The sequence below is a fragment of the Oncorhynchus gorbuscha genome, linkage group LG01 (assembly GCF_021184085.1).
Source record: "Oncorhynchus gorbuscha isolate QuinsamMale2020 ecotype Even-year linkage group LG01, OgorEven_v1.0, whole genome shotgun sequence".
NCBI lineage: Eukaryota > Metazoa > Chordata > Actinopteri > Salmoniformes > Salmonidae > Oncorhynchus > Oncorhynchus gorbuscha.
This window is the reverse complement of record NC_060173.1, coordinates 84,794,538-84,817,334: the sequence shown is the minus strand read 5'-3', so window position 1 is coordinate 84,817,334 and position 22,797 is coordinate 84,794,538. Positions and strand designations below refer to the sequence as shown.

Sequence of the window (22,797 nt, the reverse complement as noted above, 5' to 3'; positions counted from 1 at the left end):
GATGGGGGGAGAGGGATGGGGAGAGGGATGGGGAGAGGGGGAGGGATGGGGAGAGGGATGGGGAGAGGGATGGGGAGAGGGATGGGGAGAGGGATGGGGAGAGGGATGGGGAGAGGGATGGGGAGAGGGATGGGGAGAGGGAGGGAGGGAGGGATGGGGAGAGGGATGGGGAGAGGGATGGGGAGAGGGATGGGGAGAGGGATGGGGAGAGGGATGGGGAGAGGGATGGGGAGAGGGATGGGGAGAGGGATGGGGAGATAGGGATGGGGAGAGGGATGGGGAGAGGGATGGGGAGAGGGATGGGGAGAGGGATGGGGAGAGGGATGGGGAGAGGGATGGGGAGAGGGATGGGGGAGAGGGATGGGGGAGATAGGGAGGGAGGGATGGGGAGAGGGATGAGGGAGAGAGGGATGGGGAGAGGGATGGGGAGGGATAGGGAGAGAGGGATGGGGAGAGGGATGGGGAGAGGGATGGGGAGAGGGATGGGGAGAGGGATGGGGAGAGGGATGGGGATGGGGAGGGATGGGGAGAGGGATGGGGAGAGGGATGGGGGAGAGGGATGGGGAGAGGGATGGGGAGAGGGATGGGGAGGGATGGGGGAGAGGGATGGGGAGAGGGATGGGGAGGGAGGGATGGGGAGGGAGGGATGGGGAGAGGGATGGGAGAGGGGGAGAGGGGATGGGAGAGGGATGGGGGAGGGGGGAGAGGGATGGGGAGAGGGATGGGGAGAGGGATGGGGAGGGATGGGGAGGGATGGGGAGGGAGGGAGGGATGGGGAGAGGGATGGGGAGAGGGATGGGGGAGGGATAGGGAGGGAGGGATGGGGAGAGGGATGGGGAGAGGGATGGGGAGAGGGATGGGGAGGGATGGGGGGAGAGAGGGATGGGGGAGAGGGATGGGGAGAGGGATGGGGAGAGGGATGGGGAGAGGGATGGGGAGGGATGGGGGAGGGATGGGGAGGGAGGGAGGGATGGGGAGAGGGATGGGGAGAGGGATGGGGAGAGGGATGGGGAGAGGGATGGGGAGAGGGATGGGGAGAGGGATGGGGAGAGGGATGGGGAGGGAGGGATGGGGAGATAGGGATGGGGGAGGGATGGGGAGAGGGATGGGGAGAGGGATGGGGAGAGGGATGGGGAGAGGGATGGGGAGAGGGATGGGGAGAGGGATGGGGAGATAGGGAGGGAGGGATGGGGAGAGGGATGGGGAGAGGGATGGGGAGAGGGATGGGGAGAGGGATGGGGAGAGGGATGGGGAGAGGGATGGGGAGATAGGGAGGGAGGGATGGGGAGAGGGATGGGGAGAGGGATGGGGAGATAGGGAGGGAGGGATGGGGAGAGGGATGGGGAGAGGGATGGGGAGATAGGGAGGGAGGGATGGGGAGAGGGATGGGGAGAGGGATGGGGAGAGGGATGGGGAGAGGGATGGGGAGAGGGATGGGGAGAGGGATGGGGAGAGGGATGGGGAGACTGAAAGTGATGAATCTCTGGTTCTCAGGGCTGCTTTTCTCTCTTATCTCTTCTGCAGTCTGACCTATTCATCACACACCACTGGGACAGGGGGCCTCAGCAAGCGTGTGTTTGTAGAGGTTGAAAATGTGTAAGCATGTGTGTGTGTGAAAGCTTTAGTGTGTGTCTGACCCCTGCTGGCCAATCGATCGCCGGCCCACACCATTTCTGGGTCCTTCAGGCCCGTCCCTAGTTGTTGTGCAGCAGTGTGTGTGACTACTCTCCTGTATTAAAGCTGCTTGTTCAAGAGTAACTGTTCTATTTTCTATCACCCAACAAATGTGAAATATAAAAACAAATCAACAAAGGGAACAGTGTTACTGCCATCTAGAGTTTGTGTGTGTGTGTGTTGTGTGTGTGTGTGTGTGTGTGAGTGTACGGTCGATAGATTTCTCAGAGCTCCAGCCAAGGCTTGTGATTGGATACAAACAGGTGGTAGGGTGATGGAGAGGAATGGGAGGCCTAGTGAACGTTTCATTTGTGTTTTTCTCAGTCGTTTCCATCACTCGCTTTATGAGAAGGGAGGGATGACAGAAATCCCTGGCTCTGGTAGAAAAAAGATATTTCTCCTCCGCGGACCGGGGTACACGGTCCCTCGTTCAGAAGGGGTTTGTAGGGGATTGTCTGTGGAGTGTGGTAGGAAGAGAAGCTAAGCTCAAATACTCATGCAGACTTAGAAAAGGACTTAACCTGACAGTGAGTTTTCATAGCACGCACGCACGCACACACTCACTCACACACACTACTACAGAAATAAGAAATAATACTAGTAATAACAATTGGAATTGTTATGCCAAACCGACTAGCACGGAGGGGAGCAGTGTTGTCTGGGGAAACCACAGATGTGTCCTGCATCAGGAGAACAGGCCGGATCAGCTACCTAACAACACAGTGACATATCATACTTCACTGTAGTGAAATCTACCATTCAACACCCATCTGTGACTATACTGAGCCACACATATCTCTCTGTCAAATCTCCTGCTAGTCCATATTCACCCCAGTGGGAAGAAATGAGACTGGAGATGGAAACGTGAGAGTGGAGTGACAAAATGTGCAACTGTATGACACTCAAGACAACAGACAAAAGACAAGAGGACCGTCCCAGTTTTTCTCCGGAGATATTGGACAGTGCAATTGTTTTACTGTTGTCAGTATTCACGTATGAAAGCTTGAGTCTGACACGCGCAGACCACACACACTTAGAGATGGCAGTTCTGATCAACTTGATTCATTACTGACGGGACTTGAGGGCCCAGCAATATAAATCAATAACCTTGTTTCACTTTTCTCATTGTAATTGTTCAGCAAAAAATGATATATTTCCAGCAATGTGTAAATTAAATGTGTAAATTAAACATAGCAGCTAGTACCAGGATAGCCTACATGAATGTGGAATGTGCTTTGAGATCAGAATCAGGCATTAAAAGCCTATATTTTTCAAGAAGGTTCCTAATGACAGAGCAGAGGATGTGCTCAGCGGACAGGAAAGAACAGTCTCATTAGACAGCCTTCATAGAGCACAGAAAGACCGATCTCACAGAACCTCCCTCTTTGTTTCCTTTTCTCTCTCGCCCTCCAAATTCAAACCATTATTTCTCCCTCGCTCTCTTTATCCATTTCCTAATCTCTCACTCTACAGGTCTGCCTGCCTGTCTCTCTCTCTCCTTCTCATTGAAGGTAGGCGTTAGAGCTGTAATGGTCACTAAGTATAACGTGCCAGTGGTTGAGGTAATGGTAAGGCAGAACACAGTGGTAATGTAATATAATGTAGATGTATGAGTCTCCATTGCAGATGAGATGCCATCAGTTACCTATGTGTGTGTTAGGCAATTATGCAAAGAATAGGCACATACTCTGCTGCCAATTTACCCTCAATTGGCTCAGTGTGTGTGTGTGTGTGTGTGTGTGTGTGTGTGTGTGTGTGTGTGTGTGTGTGTGTGTGTGTGTGTGTGTGTGTGTGTGTGTGTGTGTGTGTGTGTGTGTGTGTGTGTGTGTGTGTGTGTGTGTGTTTGCCTGAGACAAGAAAAGGAAGATATATCATAATGGGTGGTTGAAGTAACTACAGTCCATATGTGCTCCTCTAAAATAAAGTGGCAGACTTCACCGAGATTGAACCCTGCAATCTTCCCCTCTTAAAAACAAATAGAACCTCCCGGGTGGCGCAGTGGTCTGCATCGCAGTGCTAGCTGTGCCACCAGAGACTCTGGGTTTGCGCCCAGGCACTGTCGCAGCTGGCTGCAACCAGGGGGTCCGTGGGGCGACGCACAATTGGCCTAGCGTCGTCCGGGTTAGGGAGGGTTTGGCCGGTAGTGCACAGTGTTTCCTCCGACACATTGGTCGGGTTGGATGCGTGCTGTCTTAAGAAGCAGTGCGGCTTGGTTGGGTTGTGTATTGGAGGACGCATGACTTTTGACCTTCGTCTCTCCCGAGCCGTACAGGAGTTGTAGCGATGAGACAAGATAGTAACTACTAACAATAGGATACCATGAGAAGGGGGTAAAACAATAGAACACCTCTATTTCTCTCTCTTTCAGAGTGGATGAATGGTGCTGCAGTTTTATGAGCTGCTGACCAATTCTGATGTTGTGGGTTTTTTTCCACTGGTCTGAACTGGTCTGAATTGTACATACAGTGGGGCAAAAAAGTATTTAGTCAACCACCAATTGTGAAAGTTCTCCCACTAAAAAGATAAGAGAGGCCTGTAATTGTCATCATAGGTACACTTCAACTATGACAGACAAAATGAGAAAAACAAATCCAGAAAATCACATTGTAGGATTTTTTAATGAATTTATTTGCAAATTATGGTGGACTATCCCCGACACTCAGGAACAGGAAGTGATGGTGTAAGAGAGGCCAACGTGCGGGCACCCAGGCGAAACTACGTCGGCGAGTAAATAAATCGCCAATGTGCAATCACTGGAGAACTGGACGAGCTCCCTTTGAGTTAGATAAGCTGTAGACCAGTGGTTCTCAACTGATTTTGCCTGGGGCCCCAAATTTGACAAGGACAATTTATTCACAAACCAATATTATGGACTGTTAATGATTGCATTTTGTAATGTTGTATTGCAGCTGCCTTCTTGGGCAGGCTTCACTTGCAAAATAGACTCTGTCTCACTGGGCTACCATTATGGTATTAAAGAAAATCATTACACAGACATATTAGCTGAGAAAACATTTCTAACCAATTCAAGAGAATAAGCCTTTTAATTAGGCGACCAGTTCAGGGGTGGGGTGTAATAAATGATCAGACTCAGAACATGACATTAAAACCAGTCCAATAATGTTAATGAACAGTAACACACACCAGTCCAATAATGTTAACAGTAACACACACCAGTCCAATAATGTTAATGAACAGTAACACACACCAGTCCAATAATGTTAACAGTAACACACACCAGTCCAATAATGTTAATGAACAGTAACACACACCAGTCCAATAATGTTAGTGAACAGTAACACACACCAGTCCAATAATGTTAGTGAACAGTAACACACACCAGTCCAATAATGTTAATGAACAGTAACACACACCAGTCAAATAATGTTAACAGTAACACACCAGTCCAATAATGTTAATGAGCAGTAACACACACCAGTCCAATAATGTTAATGAACAGTAACACACACCAGTCAAATAATGTTAACAGTAACACACCAGTCCAATAATGTTAATGAGCAGTAACACACACCAGTCCAATAATGTTAATGAACAGTAACACACACCAGTCCTATAATGTTAACAGTAACACACACCAGTCCAATAATGTTAATGAGCAGTAACACACACCAGTGTCAGAACCCGGTTACGAACCCGGGTCTCCGGAGTGAGAAACAGTCACTTAACCAACTGAGCCACGAATAGTCGGCAGAACCCAGAAGATGAGGCAGACACAGCAGTACTTGAGACGGTGTATTTAATGAAGTAAAAAGTGAAGTTCTTCAGGAAAACATGTAACTCCACAACCTCAAAAGGAATCCTACAAGAACAAAGGTAATCCTCCAAGACAAAAAAGGTAAATCCACAAGGTGGAAGGTAAAGCACAAAAAGCTTCAAAAGATACTCAAAAAACAAACAAACAAGAACAAAAAACAGAATTCCACAAGAGAGTCCACCGGGATCAACAAGAGTTCTCAGAGTACTAGGGCTGGGTGCTAACATACAAACATAGAGCAAAGAACAGAGGAAAACAAAGGGTTAAAATACAATCAGGGGAAACGAGGCACAGGTGCAAATAATAATGAGGATCAAGGGAAAACAAAAGGTCAAAAGGCACAATGGGGGCATCTAGTGACCAAAAACCGGAACAACCCTGGCCAAATCCGGACAACCAGTCCAATAATGTTAATGAGCAGTAACACACACCAGTCCTATAATGTTAATGAACAGTAACACACACCAGTCCTATAATGTTAACAGTAACACACACCAGTCCAATAATGTTAATGAGCAGTAACACACACCAGTCCAATAATGTTAATGAACAGTAACACACCAGTCCAATAATGTTAACAGTAACACACACCAGTCCTATAATGTTAAGAGTAACACACACCAGTCCAATAATGTTAGTGAACAGTAACACACCAGTCCTATAATGTTAACAGTAACACACACCAGTCCAATAATGTTAATGAACAGTACCACACACCAGTCCAATAATGTTAATGAACAGTAACACACACCAGTCCAATAATGTTAATGAACAGTAACACACACCAGTCCAATAATGTTAATGAACAGTAACACACACCAGTCCTATAATGTTAACAGTAACACACACCAGTCCTATAATGTTAACAGTAACACACACCAGTCCAATAATGTTAATGAACAGTAACACACACCAGTCCAATAATGTTAATGAACAGTAACACACACCAGTCCTATAATGTTAATGAACAGTAACACACACCAGTCCAATAATGTTAACAGTAACACACACCAGTCCAATAATGTTAATGAACAGTAACACACACCAGTCCAATAATGTTAACAGTAACACACACCAGTCCAATAATGTTAACAGTAACACACACCAGTCCAATAATGTTAATGAGCAGTAACACACACCAGTCCTATAATGTTAATGAGCAGTAACACACACCAGTCCAATAATGTTAATGAACAGTAACACACCAGTCCTATAATGTTAACAGTAACACACACCAGTCCAATAATGTTAATGAACAGTAACACACACCAGTCCAATAATGTTAATGAACAGTAACACACACCAGTCCAATAATGTTAATGAACAGTACCACACACCAGTCCAATAATGTTAATGAACAGTAACACACACCAGTCCAATAATGTTAATGAGCAGTAACACACACCAGTCCAATAATGTTAACAATAACACACACCAGTCCAATAATGTTAATGAGCAGTAACACACACCAGTCCAATAATGTTAATGAACAGTAACACACACCAGTCCAATAATGTTAATGAACAGTAACACACACCAGTCCTATAATGTTAACAGTAACACACACCAGTCCAATAATGTTAATGAACAGTAACACACACCAGTCCAATAATGTTAATGAACAGTAACACACACCAGTCCTATAATGTTAACAGTAACACACACCAGTCCTATAATGTTAATGAACAGTAACACACACCAGTCCTATAATGTTAACAGTAACACACACCAGTCCAATAATGTTAATGAACAGTAACACACACCAGTCCAATAATGTTAATGAACAGTAACACACACCAGTCCAATAATGTTAATGAGCAGTAACACACACCAGTCCAATAATGTTAATGAACAGTACCACACACCAGTCATATAATGTTAATGAACAGTACCACACACCAGTCCAATAATGTTAATGAGCAGTAACACACACCAGTCCAATAATGTTAACAATAACACACACCAGTCCAATAATGTTAATGAGCAGTAACACACACCAGTCCTATAATGTTAATGAACAGTAACACACACCAGTCCAATAATGTTAATGAACAGTAACACACACCAGTCCAATAATGTTAATGAACAGTAACACACACCAGTCCAATAATGTTAACAGTAACACACACCAGTCCAATAATGTTAATGAACAGTAACACACACCAGTCCAATAATGTTAACAGTAACACACACCAGTCCAATAATGTTAATGAACAGTAACACACACCAGTCCAATAATGTTAACAGTAACACACACCAGTCCAATAATGTTAATGAACAGTAACACACACCAGTCCAATAATGTTAATGAACAGTAACACACACCAGTCCAATAATGTTAATGAACAGTAACACACACCAGTCCAATAATGTTAACAGTAACACACACCAGTCCAATAACGTTAACAGTAACACACACCAGTCCAATAATGTTAACAGTAACACACACCAGTCCAATAATGTTAATTAACAGTAAGACACACCAGTCCAATAATGTTAATTAACAGTAAGACACACCAGTCCAATAATGTTAACAGTAACACACACCAGTCCTATAATGTTAACAGTAACACACACCAGTCCAATAATGTTAATTAACAGTAACACACACCAGTCCAATAATGTTAATGAGCAGTAACACACACCAGTCCTATAATGTTAATGAGCAGTAACACACACCAGTCCAATAATGTTAATGAACAGTAACACACCAGTCCTATAATGTTAACAGTAACACACACCAGTCCAATAATGTTAATGAACAGTAACACACACCAGTCCAATAATGTTAATGAACAGTAACACACACCAGTCCAATAATGTTAATGAACAGTAACACACACCAGTCCAATAATGTTAACAGTAACACACACCAGTCCTATAATGTTAACAGTAACACACACCAGTCCAATAATGTTAATTAACAGTAACACACACCAGTCCAATAATGTTAATGAGCAGTAACACACACCAGTCCTATAATGTTAATGAGCAGTAACACACACCAGTCCAATAATGTTAATGAACAGTAACACACCAGTCCTATAATGTTAACAGTAACACACACCAGTCCAATAATGTTAATGAACAGTAACACATAAGTGTTTAAAATAGAAAACAATCAATTACCATGTGAATAGTTTCACAACCTTGAAGTTTTTTAAAAGGTGTAAGTTAACCAGTTCAATAAAATGTCATATGAATGTCATAATTAATTAACAATAACAATTGACATAGTGAACTCATGAACCTGTTTATTTATTGTGTACGGGGCCTATCAGTGGGAAAACTGGGGGTGTTTCTTCAGTTTGATAAGTTTATTGAAGTCCGGGGTTGACAGGGACACTCGGAGGTCATTCTGGCTGTCCAGTTTGTTTCTTCTTTTAGTTTTCAGCATGGCCATAGCAGAGAAGCCACTTTCACACAGATATGTAGTGCTGAACGATAGCAAGGTTCTGATTGCACGACAGGCAAGAGCAGGATACTCTCCCACTACGCTGCTCCAGAACTGTGGCAGTGTCATTTCCAGGGCACATGCTCAGTCCGCGATCAAAATGACAGTTCCAACAGCTGTCATCTTAATTGCTTGGCAACATGACGCATCCCATTCAAAATGGGGTCACGCATCCAGTCATCTTGTCTCCTGTTCTCCTCCGGGGAGTAGTCGCAAAACTTTCCCTGCAGCTTGACAAGATACTGTTTAATGTTGTTTTTAAGTGTGTCGCCGTGCAACTTGTTGATCAGATTCTGAATCTCAAAATCAGCATTTGGAAACATGTCAATCTTCCCGTTAGGAACATGCTTTGACAAAACGGTAAGCTTCATTTGAAGGCATCCACTTTATCCATCTGTTCAAATTGATTGTGCCCCCTCCCTTGCATTGACACATTGAGAGAACTCACAATCGACATGTTCGGCCAGAGGTGACTTGTTTTCCGAAAGATACGAAGCAATCTCCACGTGAAGCTCATAAAAGCGACCCAACACTTTACCCCTGAGCCAGCGGACCTCTGCATGATAAAGCACCTGCTGGTGCTCGCTCCCCATATCCCTGCAGACGGCCTGGAAACACCTGCTGGTGCTCGCTCCCCATATACCTGCAGAAGGCCTGGAAACACCTGCTGGTGCTCGCTCCCCATATACCTGCAGAAGGCCTGGAAACACCTGCTGGTGCTCGCTCCCCATATCCCTGCAGAAGGCCTGGAAACACCTGCTGGTGCTCGCTCCCCATATCCCTGCAGAAGGCCTGGAAACACCTGCTGGTGCTCGCTCCCCATATCCCTGCAGAAGGCCTGGAAACACCTGCTGGTGCTCGCTCCCCATATACCTGCAGAAGGCCTGGAAACACCTGCTGGTGCTCGCTCCCCATATACCTGCAGAAAGCCTGGAAATACCTGCTGGTGCTCGCTCCCCATATACCTGCAGAAGGCCTGGAAACACCTGCTGGTGCTCGCTCCCCATATACATGCAGAAGGCTAGGAAACACCTGCTGGTGCTCGCTCCCCATATACCTGCAGAAGGCTAGGAAACACCTGCTGGTGCTCGCTCCCCATATACCTGCAGAAGGCCTGGAAACACCTGCTGGTGCTCGCTCCCCATATACCTGCAGAAGGCTAGGAAACACCTGCTGGTGCTCGCTCCCCATATACCTGCAGAAGGCCTGGAAACACCTGCTTTTCGTGGAACTGTTTTTGATATAGTTGACACACTTGATCACATCCTGGAGAGTGGCGTGGAGGTCAGGCACCATGTATTTAGCTGCCAATGCCTCCCTGTGTAGGAAGCAGTGGTTCCACTTCGCACTTTGTGCTCTCTCAATGATTCGCTTTACTACTCTGGAGTGCTTTCCCGTCATGGCAGCTGCCCCATCAGTGGTCACACCAACTCACCCATCCCAGGCCAGTCCCCCAGAGCCCAGGTACAGTAGAAGTCCATTGTGTTAAAGACAGCCTCTGCACAACTGAGCAAGAGGACAAGTACATTAGAGTGTCTAGTTTGAGAAACAGACGCCTCACAAGTCCTAAACTGGCAGCTTCATTAAATAGTACACGCGAAACACCAGTCTCAATGTCAACAGTGAAGAGGCAACTCCGGGATGCTGGCCTTCTAGGTAGAGTTCCTCTGTCCAGTGTCTGTGTTCTTTTAACCATCTTAATCTTTTCTTTTTATTGGCCAGTCTGAGATATGGCTTTTTCTTTGCAACTCTGCCTAGAAGGCAACATCCCGTCGCCTCTTCGACGTTGAGACTGGTGTTTTGCGGGTACTATTTAATGAAGCTGCCAGTTGAGGACTTGTGAGGCATCTGTTTATTTATATCCATTGTATAATGATTGTAATTAATCCAAATTATATCCAAACCTAAAAGAAAATGATTACAAACCTAAAAAGTGACGTTTGTTGCCAACTATGTAAAAATAGCATATAAAGCCAACAATTAAAAACATTGCAGCCTGCAGGTAGAAATTATCCTGATAAAAATGTATTTCCTATCAATCACATTGGCTTTGCATGGCCTGTCTGCAACAAACTTGAAACATTGTGTAAACTATTTACTAATTGGTCCGGCCCAAAGCTTGAACTAGCAAACTTGCAATATTTTATCAAATATCCTGCGCCCTCGGAGACTTGGAAAGATTTTCAAATACATTGAGGAGGAAAAAACAGTTTGCTTGATGTTTGAGGTGAAGAAAACATTAGTTTGAGAAGCGCCACAGCTCATTAGTGGTGGGGCGTTATGCCAATCAGAAATACTATCAGATTGTCACGATCGTCGTATGGAGTAGACCAAAGCGCAGCGTGGTTAGAATACATTCTTCTTTATTAATGAAGAACACGAAGAACACTTACACAAAAACAACAAAACGAAGACGACGACGACCGTGATATAAACAATGTGCTAACATGCAACATAACATAGACAATAACCCACGAAATACCCAAAGAAGATGGCTGCCTAAATATGGCTCCCAATCAGAAACAACGATAAACACCTGCCTCTAATTGAGAACCAATCTAGGCAACCATAGACCAACATAAACACCTAGATGAAAACAACCCCATAAATCTACAAAAACTCCATGACAGCACAAACACCCTAGAATGAGACAAAAACACACATATCACCCATGTCACAACCTGACCTAACCAAAATAATAAAGAAAACAAAGAATACTAAGGTCAGGGCGTGACACAAATCTGACACAGATCCCCAAATGGGCTCATTTATTTCACTTTTACTCTGCTAACCTTGGCCTTAGTAGGGTGGTCGGTACTCTGCTCTCCCCAGTCTGTCTATGGAGAGCGCTGCTCAAAGCACTGAGTGCAATTTGTCAGCTTTGCCGTTTTAAACTCTATGTAAAACTTAATACGGATCACGAAAGGACAATCTCACTGGATTTTTTTTAGAAATGGTAATACTGTTTTAAAAAAGTACATATCAACCACAATACTACATTTTTCTGTTTTCTGTTATTTATCTCCCTTATGACCCTTTCAGGAAAAATCACAATGGCAAGCATTTTGAAAACTACTTATTGGAAAGAAATATCAATCCTCATCCATCTCTGCAGCACCAATCAGGCCTTTATGGTAAAGTGTCCAGACGGAAACCACTCCTCAGTAAAAGGCACATGACAGCCGCTTGGAGTTTTCCAAAAGGCACCTAAAGTACTCTCAGACCATGAGAAACAAGATTCTCTGGTCTGATGAAACCCAAGATTTAACTATTGGGCCTGAATATGTCACGTCTGGAGGAAACCAGGCACCGCTCATCACCTGGCCAATACCATGGCTATGGTGAAGCATGGTGGTGGCAGCCTCATGCTGTGGGGATGTTTTTCAGCGGCAGGGACTGGGAGACTAGTCAAGATAGAGGGAAAGATGAATGGAGCAAAGTACAGAGAGATCCTTGATGAAAACCTGCTCCAGAGTGCTCAGGACCTCAGCCTGGGGTGAAGGTTCATCTTCCAACAGGACAACGACCCTAAGCACACAGCCAAGACAACACAGGAGTGGCTTGGGACAAGTCTCTGAATGTCCTTGAGTGGCCCAGCCAGAGTCCGGACTTGAACCCGATCGGAGAGACCTGAAAATAGCTGTCCAGCAACGCTCCCCATGCAACCTGACAGAGCTTGAGAGGATCTGCGATTAAGAATGCGAGAAACTCACCAAATACAGGTGTGCCAAGCCTGTAGCGTCATACCCAAGAAGACTCGAGACTGCAATCGCTGCCAAAGGTGCAAAGTAGTGAGTAAAGGGTCTGAATACTTATATAAATGTAATACTTCCGTTTTTTATTGTTGATACATTTGCAAAAATGCAGCCACAACTGTCAGTAAGAATGTCCATAATTGAGTCTTTGAATGAAAAGATGGGAGATAAAAGCTGCCCAGGTTGAGTGTTTTCTGCAGCTCGATCCAGTCGCTAACTGAAGCGAACTGAAAAGAGGAGTGACCCGGGGATGTGTGTGCTGTGGGGACCTTTAACAGAACGTGACTGGCAGTGGTCAGATTTGCCACCAATGCTTCTTATTGGACACATCACTGCAAGAATGCGAAGGTAACCTGTCTAAATGACTATCACGTCTGTAGCCATGAAATGCTTTGAAAGGCCGGTCATGGCTCACATCAACACCATCATCCCAGACACCCTGGACCCACTCCAATTCGCATACCGCCCCAACAGATCCACAGATGACACAATCTCTATTGCACTACATACTACCATCTAACACCTGGGCATAACGAACATCTATGTGAGAATGTTGTTCATTATCTACAGCTCAGAGTTCCACACCATAGTGCCCTCTAAGTTCATCACTAAGCTAAGGACTTTGGGACTGAACACCTCCCGCTGAAACTGGATCCTGGGGCCCGAGTTCCCTGCCATCCAGGACCTCTATCCTAGCGGTGTCAGAGGAAGGCCTTAAAAATGGTCAAAGATTCCAGCCACCCAGGTCATAGACTGATCCCCTTCCTACCGCAAGGCAAGCGGTACCGATGCACCATGTCTGGAACCAACAGGACCCTGAACAGCTTCAACCCCCAAGCGATAATACTGCTAAATAGTTGGAAAAACAGTCAACCAAATAGCTACTCGGACTATATGCATTGTCTTTTTTGCACTAACTTGTTTTACTCATCACATACTCTGCTGTTACTGCTAATTATCTATCCTGTTGCCTAGTCACTCTATTCATAGTTATATGTACAGTACATATCTACTTGAATTACCTCGTACCCCTGCACATTGACTAGGTACTGGTACCCTGTGTATATAAGTTGTCATTACTCATTGTGCATTTATTATTACTTTTATTATTATGGGTTATTACTTTTCTATTATTTCTCTATTTTCTCTCTCTCTGCATTGTTGGTAAGGGCCCGTAAGAAAGCATTTCTCTGTTAGTCTCCACCTGTTGTTTACGAAGCATGTGACAAATAACATTAGATTTGATATGAGGCCTGTGCCCTGCGTCTGGTGCTTTGTGCAGACAATTTCATGACTCACTGGCCTCTTTGTGATTAGTTTGCTTTCTGAACAAAACAAAGTACCAAGATGTCTATGCCTATTTTTTTTTTTTTTATACCTCAGAGGCAGGGCTAAAGGGTTATTTGGAGTACAGATTCAGAGTGAGAACACACACACACACACACACACACACACACACACACACACACACACACACACACACACACACACACACACACACACACACACACACACACACACACACACACACACACACACACACACACACACACACACACACACACACACACACACACACACACACACACACACGCCTCCCACATCACCTTACACCCAGCTGATAAGTGTGTACATTTGTCTCTATAACCATCAGCATCCACACACAACAGAGAGAGAGTGATATAGTGTGTGCGTGTGTTTTCTTACCCTCTGTGCTGAGTCCAGGGCTGGAGGTAAACTGGGCCACATCTACAATCTTCACAGCAAACTGCTGTCCTGTGTCTCTGTTGATACATCTCCTCACCACGCTGAACGGACCCCTGCACAGGAAAGAACACACACACCTTAACATCTCATACCGTCATACCTAGGACAGAACACCTTAACATCTCATACCGTCATACCTAGGACAGAACACCTTAACATCTCATACCGTCATACCTAGGACAGAACACCTTAACATCTCATACATTTATACCAAGGACAGAACACCTTAACATCTCATACCGTCATACATAGGACAGAACACCTTAACATCTCATACCGTCATACATAGGACAGAACACCTTAACATCTCATACCATCATACCTAGGACAGAACACTTTAACATCTCATACCATCATACATAGGACAGAACACCTTAACATCTCATACCATCATACCTAGGACAGAACACCTTAACATCTCATACCGTCATACCTAGGACAGAACACCTTAACATCTCATACCGTCATACCTAGGACAGAACACCTTAACATCTCATACCGTCATACCTAGGACAGAACACCTTAACATCTCATACATTTATACCAAGGACAGAACACCTTAAAATCTCATACCTTTATACCTAGGACAGAACACCTTAACATCTCATACCGTCATACCTAGGACAGAACACCTTAACATCTCATACATTTATACCAAGGACAGAACACCTTAAAATCTCATACCTTTATACCTAGGACAGAACACCTTAACATCTCATACCTTTATACATAGGACAGAACACCTTAACATCTCATACCGTCATACCTAGGACAGAACACCTTAACATCTCATACCTTTTTTCCCTTTCTACAGAACACCTTAACATCTCATACCTTTATACATAGGACAGAACACCTTAATATCTCATACCTTTATACATAGGACAGAACACCTTAACATCTCATACCATCATACCTAGGACAGAACACCTTAACATCTCATACCGTCATACCTAGGACAGAACACCTTAACATCTCATACCGTCATACCTAGGACAGAACACCTTAACATCTCATACCTTTATACATAGGACCGAACACCTTAATATCTCATACCTTTATACATAGGACAGAACACCTTAACATCTCATACCGTCATACCTAGGACAGAACACCTTAACATCTCATACCTTTATACATAGGACAGAACACCTTAACATCTCATACCTTTATACATAGGACAGAACACCTTAACATCTCATACCTTTATACATAGGACTGAACACCTTACCATCTCATCACTAAATACAAAAGAAACACAAATAGTGGGTTGTTCCATTTTGCATATATTGTAAGAGCCTTTTAACTGTACCCCTTTTGATTTACAGTACCAGTCAAAAGTTGGGACACACCTACACATTCAAGGGTTTTTCTTTATTTGGACTATTTTCTACATTGTAAAATAATAGTGTACACATCAAAACTATGAAACAACACACATGGAATCATGTAGTAACCAAAAAAGTGTTAAATAAATCAAAATATATTTTAGATTTGAGATTCTTCAAAGTAGCCACCCTTTGCATTGAGGACAGCTTTGCACACTCTTGGCATTCTCTCAACCAGCTTCACATGGAATACTTTTCCAACAATCTTGAAGGAGTTCCCACATTTGCTGAGCACTTGTTGGCTGCTTTTCCTTCACTCTGTGGTCCAACTCATCCCAAACCATCTCAATTGGGTTGAGGTCAGGTGATTGTGGAGGCCAGGTCATCTGATTCAACACTCCGTCACTCTCCTTCTTGGTCAAATAGCCCTTACACAGCCTTGAGGTGTGTTGGGTCATTGTCCTGTTGAAAAACAAATGATAGTCCCACTAAGCTCTAACCAGATGGGATGGAGTATCGCTGCAGAATGCTGTGGTAGTCATCCTTATTAAGTGTGCCTTGAATTCTAAATAAATCACTGACAGTGTCACCATCAGCACCATCACACCTCTCCCTCCATGCTTCACGGTTGGAACCTCACATGCGGAGATCATCTGTTCACCTCTCTGCGTCTCACAAAGACACGGCGGTTGGAACCAAACATCTCAAATGTCAGACCAAAGGACACATTTCCTCTGGTCTAATGTCCATTGCTTGTGTTTCTTGGCCCAAGCAAGTCTCTTCTTCTTATTGGTGTCTTTTAGCAGTGGTTTCTTTGCAGCAAATCGACCATGAAGGCCTGATTCACGCAGTCTCCTCTGAATAGTTGATGTTGAGATGTGTCTGTTACTTGAACTCTGTGAAGCATTTATTGCCAAAACAATTAGGAGATAGATGTGCTCAAAGCTGACCAATTTTGCAAACCCCATGAGACATCCATGTCTTCAACACTGGAAAAGAGAAATGTTTGAGTTTGAAGGAGTGCGGTCAAAAAGTGATTGAAATCAAATAGAAAGACCCTAGTACAAGTATAGTCTTTAACAGACTAATGTATTCATTCAATTGTTCCTTAACATCTCTGCAGTACCCAAAAGCAAGACATTGAGGCTGAATATGATTACACTATATAAAACACACACAACCCAAGCGCTCTAGTTTAGATAAGAGAGTTGAGGTCAGTTCCATCAGCTTCAGTCAGTTCTGATGTTGAATCATTCTAAGATGAGGAAAATGTAAACCACACCAGTGATCTTAACACAGATGGAGTTGACCCTGAGTCAGTGAGAGGTGTTTAGTGAATACAAGGTTTCCACTGCCCTCGCAGACCTCTCACAGTAGCTTGGCAGTTGGCACAGAGCAGAAGGCACACACACACCCTCACACACACACACAGAGAGAGAGACACACACACACACACACACACATTCCTTGGAAAGCAGAGCCTCTCCTGCCTCAGGTGTGTGTATGCTAGACAACGTCTGATTAAAGATGACCCAGTTCACACACACCCTCAGAGAATACAAAGAGACTGAATATGAGTGTGAGTGCGTATGGGTGGGTGCGTTTGTGCTGCGTGTGGGACAGTTTGAGCGTATTGCTGTCGCTCTCCTTTCATATTCCCTCCCTGTCCGACTCCCCCATCTCTCTCCCTCTCCCCACTTCTCTCCTCCTCCCCTCCACTTCCCATCTATTCAATTCAATTAAAAGGGCTTTGTTGGCATGAGAAACATATGTTTACATTGCCAAAGCAAGTGAAATCAACAAAACAAAAGGGAAATAAGATAAATGAACAAACAATCAGAAGTGAACAGTAAACATTACACACACACACACACACACACACACACACACACACACACACACACACACACACACACACACACACACACACACACACACACACACACACACACACACACACACACACACACACACACACACACACACACACACACGTTTTTAAATAATATAGACGTTTCAAATGGTATATTATTGACTATATACAATGTCCAATGTAACAATGTGCAATGTAACGATGTGCAAAACGAATGGGAAAATAAGGGGTCTTTCTCTATGCCTCACCATCTCTCTCTACCCCCATCTGTCTGAACTGTTAGTGAGCTTTTAACCAGGGGACAGAGAAAACCTATTGACACATATTTCCCGTTGAGCATTTGGGAATATTCTACTAAACACACACAATCAATGTCATCACCAAGCGGCAGTCAAAACTAGTTCGATGAACAGCTCTCCAGCCTGCCTGTGTGTGTGTGTCTGACCATCTCTGGGCAGTGTTTCTCTGTACATCACCCCTCTGAAGCTAAGCAGCGTTAATCTGATCAACCATCTGCTACACACACACACACACACACACACACACACACACACACACACACACACACACACACACACACACACACACACACACACACACACACACACACACACACACACACACACACACACACACACACACACACACACACACACACACACACACACTTAGATAGCAATAACGCTGAGTAAAGTGTAATCATTTTGACCTGGCTGTCTGTCATTTTTTATGGAGGTCAAAATCCATTCCAATAACCACGCTCACACACACACACACACACACGCGTGCACATTCAGGCACACAGGAACACTGTATATGAGAAGTAGAGTTAGTGCATTTGTTCAAGTTCTTTATTCTCTGCTGGAGTTCCCTTAGAAACAAGGCAGCACCTTCTCTCTGAAAGCGAGAAACCCAATAGCATACAGTTACAGTTAATGAATAAACAATGACCACAGCTTCCCCTCCAAGAGAAAGGAGATATAGCCTACAGGAGAGAGGAAGGAATAGAGAGAGTAGGGAGTGTGGAAGAGAAAGAATCAGAGAGAGAGAGAGAGAGAGAGAGAGATAGAGGGGAAGATGAGGATTAGTGTATAGGATTGCTCCCTTTGGACGTTGGTCAGGGAGCAGAGACAGAAACGCCTACATCCTCTGAGGAAGTGGGATGGTGAAGTCTACATTTGTGTGTGTGTGTGTGTGTGTGTGTGTGTGTGTGTGTGTGTGTGTGTGTGTGTGTGTGTGTGTGTGTGTGTGTGTGTGTGTGTGTGTGTGTGTGTGTGTGTGTGTGTGTGTGTGTGTGTGTGTGTGTGTGTGTGTGTGTGTGTGTGTGACAGCAAGAGAGAGCTGGTGAGACCGAGGGTACTGCAGAAGTCTCTCTGAGCATAACAGGGACATTTATAATGCAATAAATAAAGAATATAAATACACACACAGCATAACTCCTGGCAGAGCTCCTGGGTCAACAGCTTAGCGAAAGGAAACATTCCGAGGTTTCCACGGCTGAAGTCACATGAAAGACATTTGGATTTAACGGTTGTTTGATCGGTAATTAGCAACGGTGTTAGCCACTGAAAACACACACTGTAAATTCCTCCTCAGCTCAGCTCATGCATCTGAAACCAGGCAGATGTGCTCTAATGTTGTGGCCAGAGAGAGGAGCGAGCGAGAGCTATACTTAAACTCTAACATCATCCTCAGCTCAAAACAGAACAAACACCAAATTGAGACTGCATGCATAATTCTTCAAAAATATCCTCCATGTACAAACGTAAATTTGACAACCACCTAAAAGGAAGCGATTCCCAAACCATCAGTTTCACAGAAATGAACCTGGACAAGACCCCCTAAGCAAGCTGGTTCTGGGGCTCTGTTCACAAACACAAACAGACCCCACAGAGCACCAGGACAGCAACACATTTAGACCCGACCAAATGACGAGAAAACAAAAAGATAACATTGGAAAGAATTGACAAAAAAAAACAGAGCAAACTATAAAGCTATTTGGCCCTAAACAGAGAGTACACAGTGGCAGAATACCTGACCACTGTGACTGACCCAAAATGAAGGAAATGTTTGACTATGTACAGACTCAGTACAAAGCATAGCCTTGCTATTGAGAAACCCATACGTAGAATGTATGCACACATGACTGTAAGTCGCTTTGGATAAAAGCGTCTGCTAAATGGCATATATTATTATTATTATCAATGGCAGCAGAAGGCAGAGCTTGTTCTCAAGAGAAGACAGGCTATATCCACACAATGAGGTGGAAACTGAGCTGCACATCCTAACCTCCAAATGTATGACCATCGAGACACATATTTCCCTCAGGTTACACAGACCCACAAATCTAATTTTGATAAACTCCCATATCTATTGGGTGAAATACAGTGGGGCAAAAAAGTATTTAGTCAGTCACCAATTGTGCAAGTTTTCCCACTTAAAAAATATGAGAGAGGCCTGTAATTTTCATCATAGGTACACTTCAACTATGACAGACAAAATGAGAAGGAAAAAAATACAGAAAAACACATTGTAGGATTTTTTATTAATTTATTTGCAAATTATGGTGTTAATATAATAAAATAATAATAATAATAAAAATAAAGTGTTAATTCAGTATTGTTCTAATTGTCATTATTACAAATACATTTTTTTTTGCTGTTTTTTATTATTATTTTTAAAATCAGTCGATAAATCTGTATCGGCTTTTTTGGTCCTCCAATAATCGGTATCGGTATCGGCGTTGAAAAATCACAGTCGGGTGACCTCTGCTCTATACTGACACTTCGCTTGTTTGATTGCCTTACGGAGGGAATAGCTACACTGTTTGTATTCGGTCATGTTTCCGGTCACCTTGCCCTGGTTAAATGCAGGGGTTCGCGCTGGTCACCAGCATGCGTGCTGCTGAGGAGAGCTGGCGGAATAGGGTTGGATCGGCAGTTGTTCCTCATGAGGCTGGAGAGGCTGAGTACAGCAGGTTTCTCTGATTTTTACTCTGCAGTGCTGAGGACCTGGAAGATGCTAAGGCCGACACGAGAAGGGGGAGACTGGGCTGTGGTTGTGGGAGGAGCCTATAATCATCCACAATCCAGCCCTTCTTTTGAGATTGGTTCAATCAGCCCCCCTGCAGAAGCGACTGATGGCAGCGGGTTTACTAAGGCCGGGTAACCTGCGGCTGCTGGGGAAGGAGGGGTTGAAAACCCAGGAAGTCCTGGCACAACAAACAGGACTAACATCTCTTAGGCTGTTGGAGAGATTCCTGGGCGAGGTCGAGGAGGCAGTGTCTGAGCCGGTAAGGCGGGTGTTTGAGCGGCCACCACTGTTTCCGCCACTGCAGGTGACGGCAGAGACTGGGGACTGGCAAGGGGGTCTGGAGGACTTGTTGGACTTTTACACTCCGAGCCTGGGGAAGTTTTGGGGGTGGGAGGTAAAGCCCTCTACAACCTTTCCATTAAGGTGAGGAACATTAGGAACCTAACAAGAGTGAAGGCACATCAGTGGTAGGTGATATCAGTGGTAGGTGATACACATCAGTGGTAGGTGATTATTTTTTTTATTATTTTATTATTATATGTGGGGAGGAGAGTATGGTCGGTTTTAGATGGAGGGGGCTCTACAAAGCCCCAGTACCAAAGAGGTCAGGGGACCTCCAGTGGAGGGTTCAACATGGAGCCCTGGCCACTAATAGCCGATAAATTGGCCCAATAAAGGGCTCAATGGCTAGTGTACATAACTGCCCAGATAGAGGGCATGCTTGTCTAATACCCCGCCTCTCCCAGACTGGCCTACTAAGCCCCCTCCCACCTTGACCATACATGACGCTCCAGCATACAACATCTTCACACAAGCCAAAAACCTTTCCCCAAATCCAAACATCACATCAAACAGATACTCACAGTCCACTCTATCAAAAGCCGTCTCTTGGTCTAAAGAGACCAGTCCAAAGTTCACATTAGAAACTCTCAACAAGTCCAACATGTCCCTGATTAAGAAAAAGTTGTTCATGATTGAGCGTCCCGGTACACAATATGTCTGGTCCTTGTGTACTATGTCCAGATGGACCTTCAGTTCAATGCCACAGGACTCCAATTCTTAAGTTCACACAAGTCTCCTTTTTGGGCAGGAGAGTCAGAGCCGCCCGACGGCAGCTTATCGGCAACTCTCCTACCCAGATGTTTTTATAAAACTCCACTGGGAGTCCATCGACCCCCGGTGCAAGGCCTTGGGACATCTGGGTTACAGCCTCTGCTAGTTCATGGTGCAACAGGGGAATATCCATTTCATCCCTCTGTGTCAGAGAGAGCTTAGGGAGGGAGTTCTGCAAACGGGGCGGCAGCGTAGCCTAGTGGTTAGAGCGTTGGACTAGTAACCGGAAGGTTGCGAGTTCAAACCCCCGAGCTGACAAGGTACAAATCTGTCGTTCTGCCCCTGAACAGGCAGTTAACCCACTGTTCCCAGGCCGTCATTGAAAATAAGAATATGTTCTTAACTGACTTGCCTGGTTAAATAAAGGTAAAAAAAAAAAACCTGAGCACACATAGGATCACACAGTTGCTTTCTATACAACTCAGTATAAAACTCCACAGTCTGATCACGCATCTCCCCCACCTCAGAGGTCACCCGCCCATCCGACAGCCACAGACAATGCATACCCTTAGCTTCACCGCTCTGTCTTCCCAAACCAAAGAAGAAGGATCTGGGAATATCTATCTCCTTGAGCATGGAGAACCTAGCTCTTACAAGTGCTGCCTTTGCTTTAACCTGGGAAAAAACTGCCCAGGTCCCTACGTAATTCAGCTAAATTAGCCTTGAGGCCTACATTGCCTTGCCCCACCATCTCTACCACCACTTCACTGATACTGTGCTCGAGTTCTCCCAATACCCTCCTAGCCTCTGAGGATGAGAGAGCTGTATACCACATTTGGAATTTTCCCACATCCCACCATTGACCCAGACTCATACTCTCTTAGCTGCCCCCTCCTTCCCCCAAAAAGTCTGGAAACCTGAGCAAAAACTGGAATCTTGTAAGAGCTTTACATTAAACTTCTAATAGGATATCTGCCGAGGCCCTGGTGAAATAGAGAGCCGAGCCGTGGTTATGTGGTGATCCGAAAAACCCACTGGGAGAATGGTAGCGCTCAGCAGCCTATTGCTCTGATTCTTGGACATGT

At 44.7% G+C, this 22,797-nt stretch overlaps 1 protein-coding gene across 20 annotated transcripts in view; it reads right to left on the bottom strand.

Annotated features, from left to right (window-relative positions):
- caska (calcium/calmodulin-dependent serine protein kinase a) overlaps window positions 1-22,797 on the bottom strand; it is a 208,996-nt gene that overhangs the window by 108,388 nt on the left and 77,811 nt on the right. For all 20 annotated transcript variants that reach the window (XM_046363152.1, XM_046363205.1, XM_046363136.1 and 17 more), the window contains exon 2: window positions 14,366-14,478. In XM_046363152.1, coding sequence (XP_046219108.1) covers window positions 14,366-14,478 — 113 coding nt within the window. The remainder of the gene's footprint in view (window positions 1-14,365; window positions 14,479-22,797) is intronic.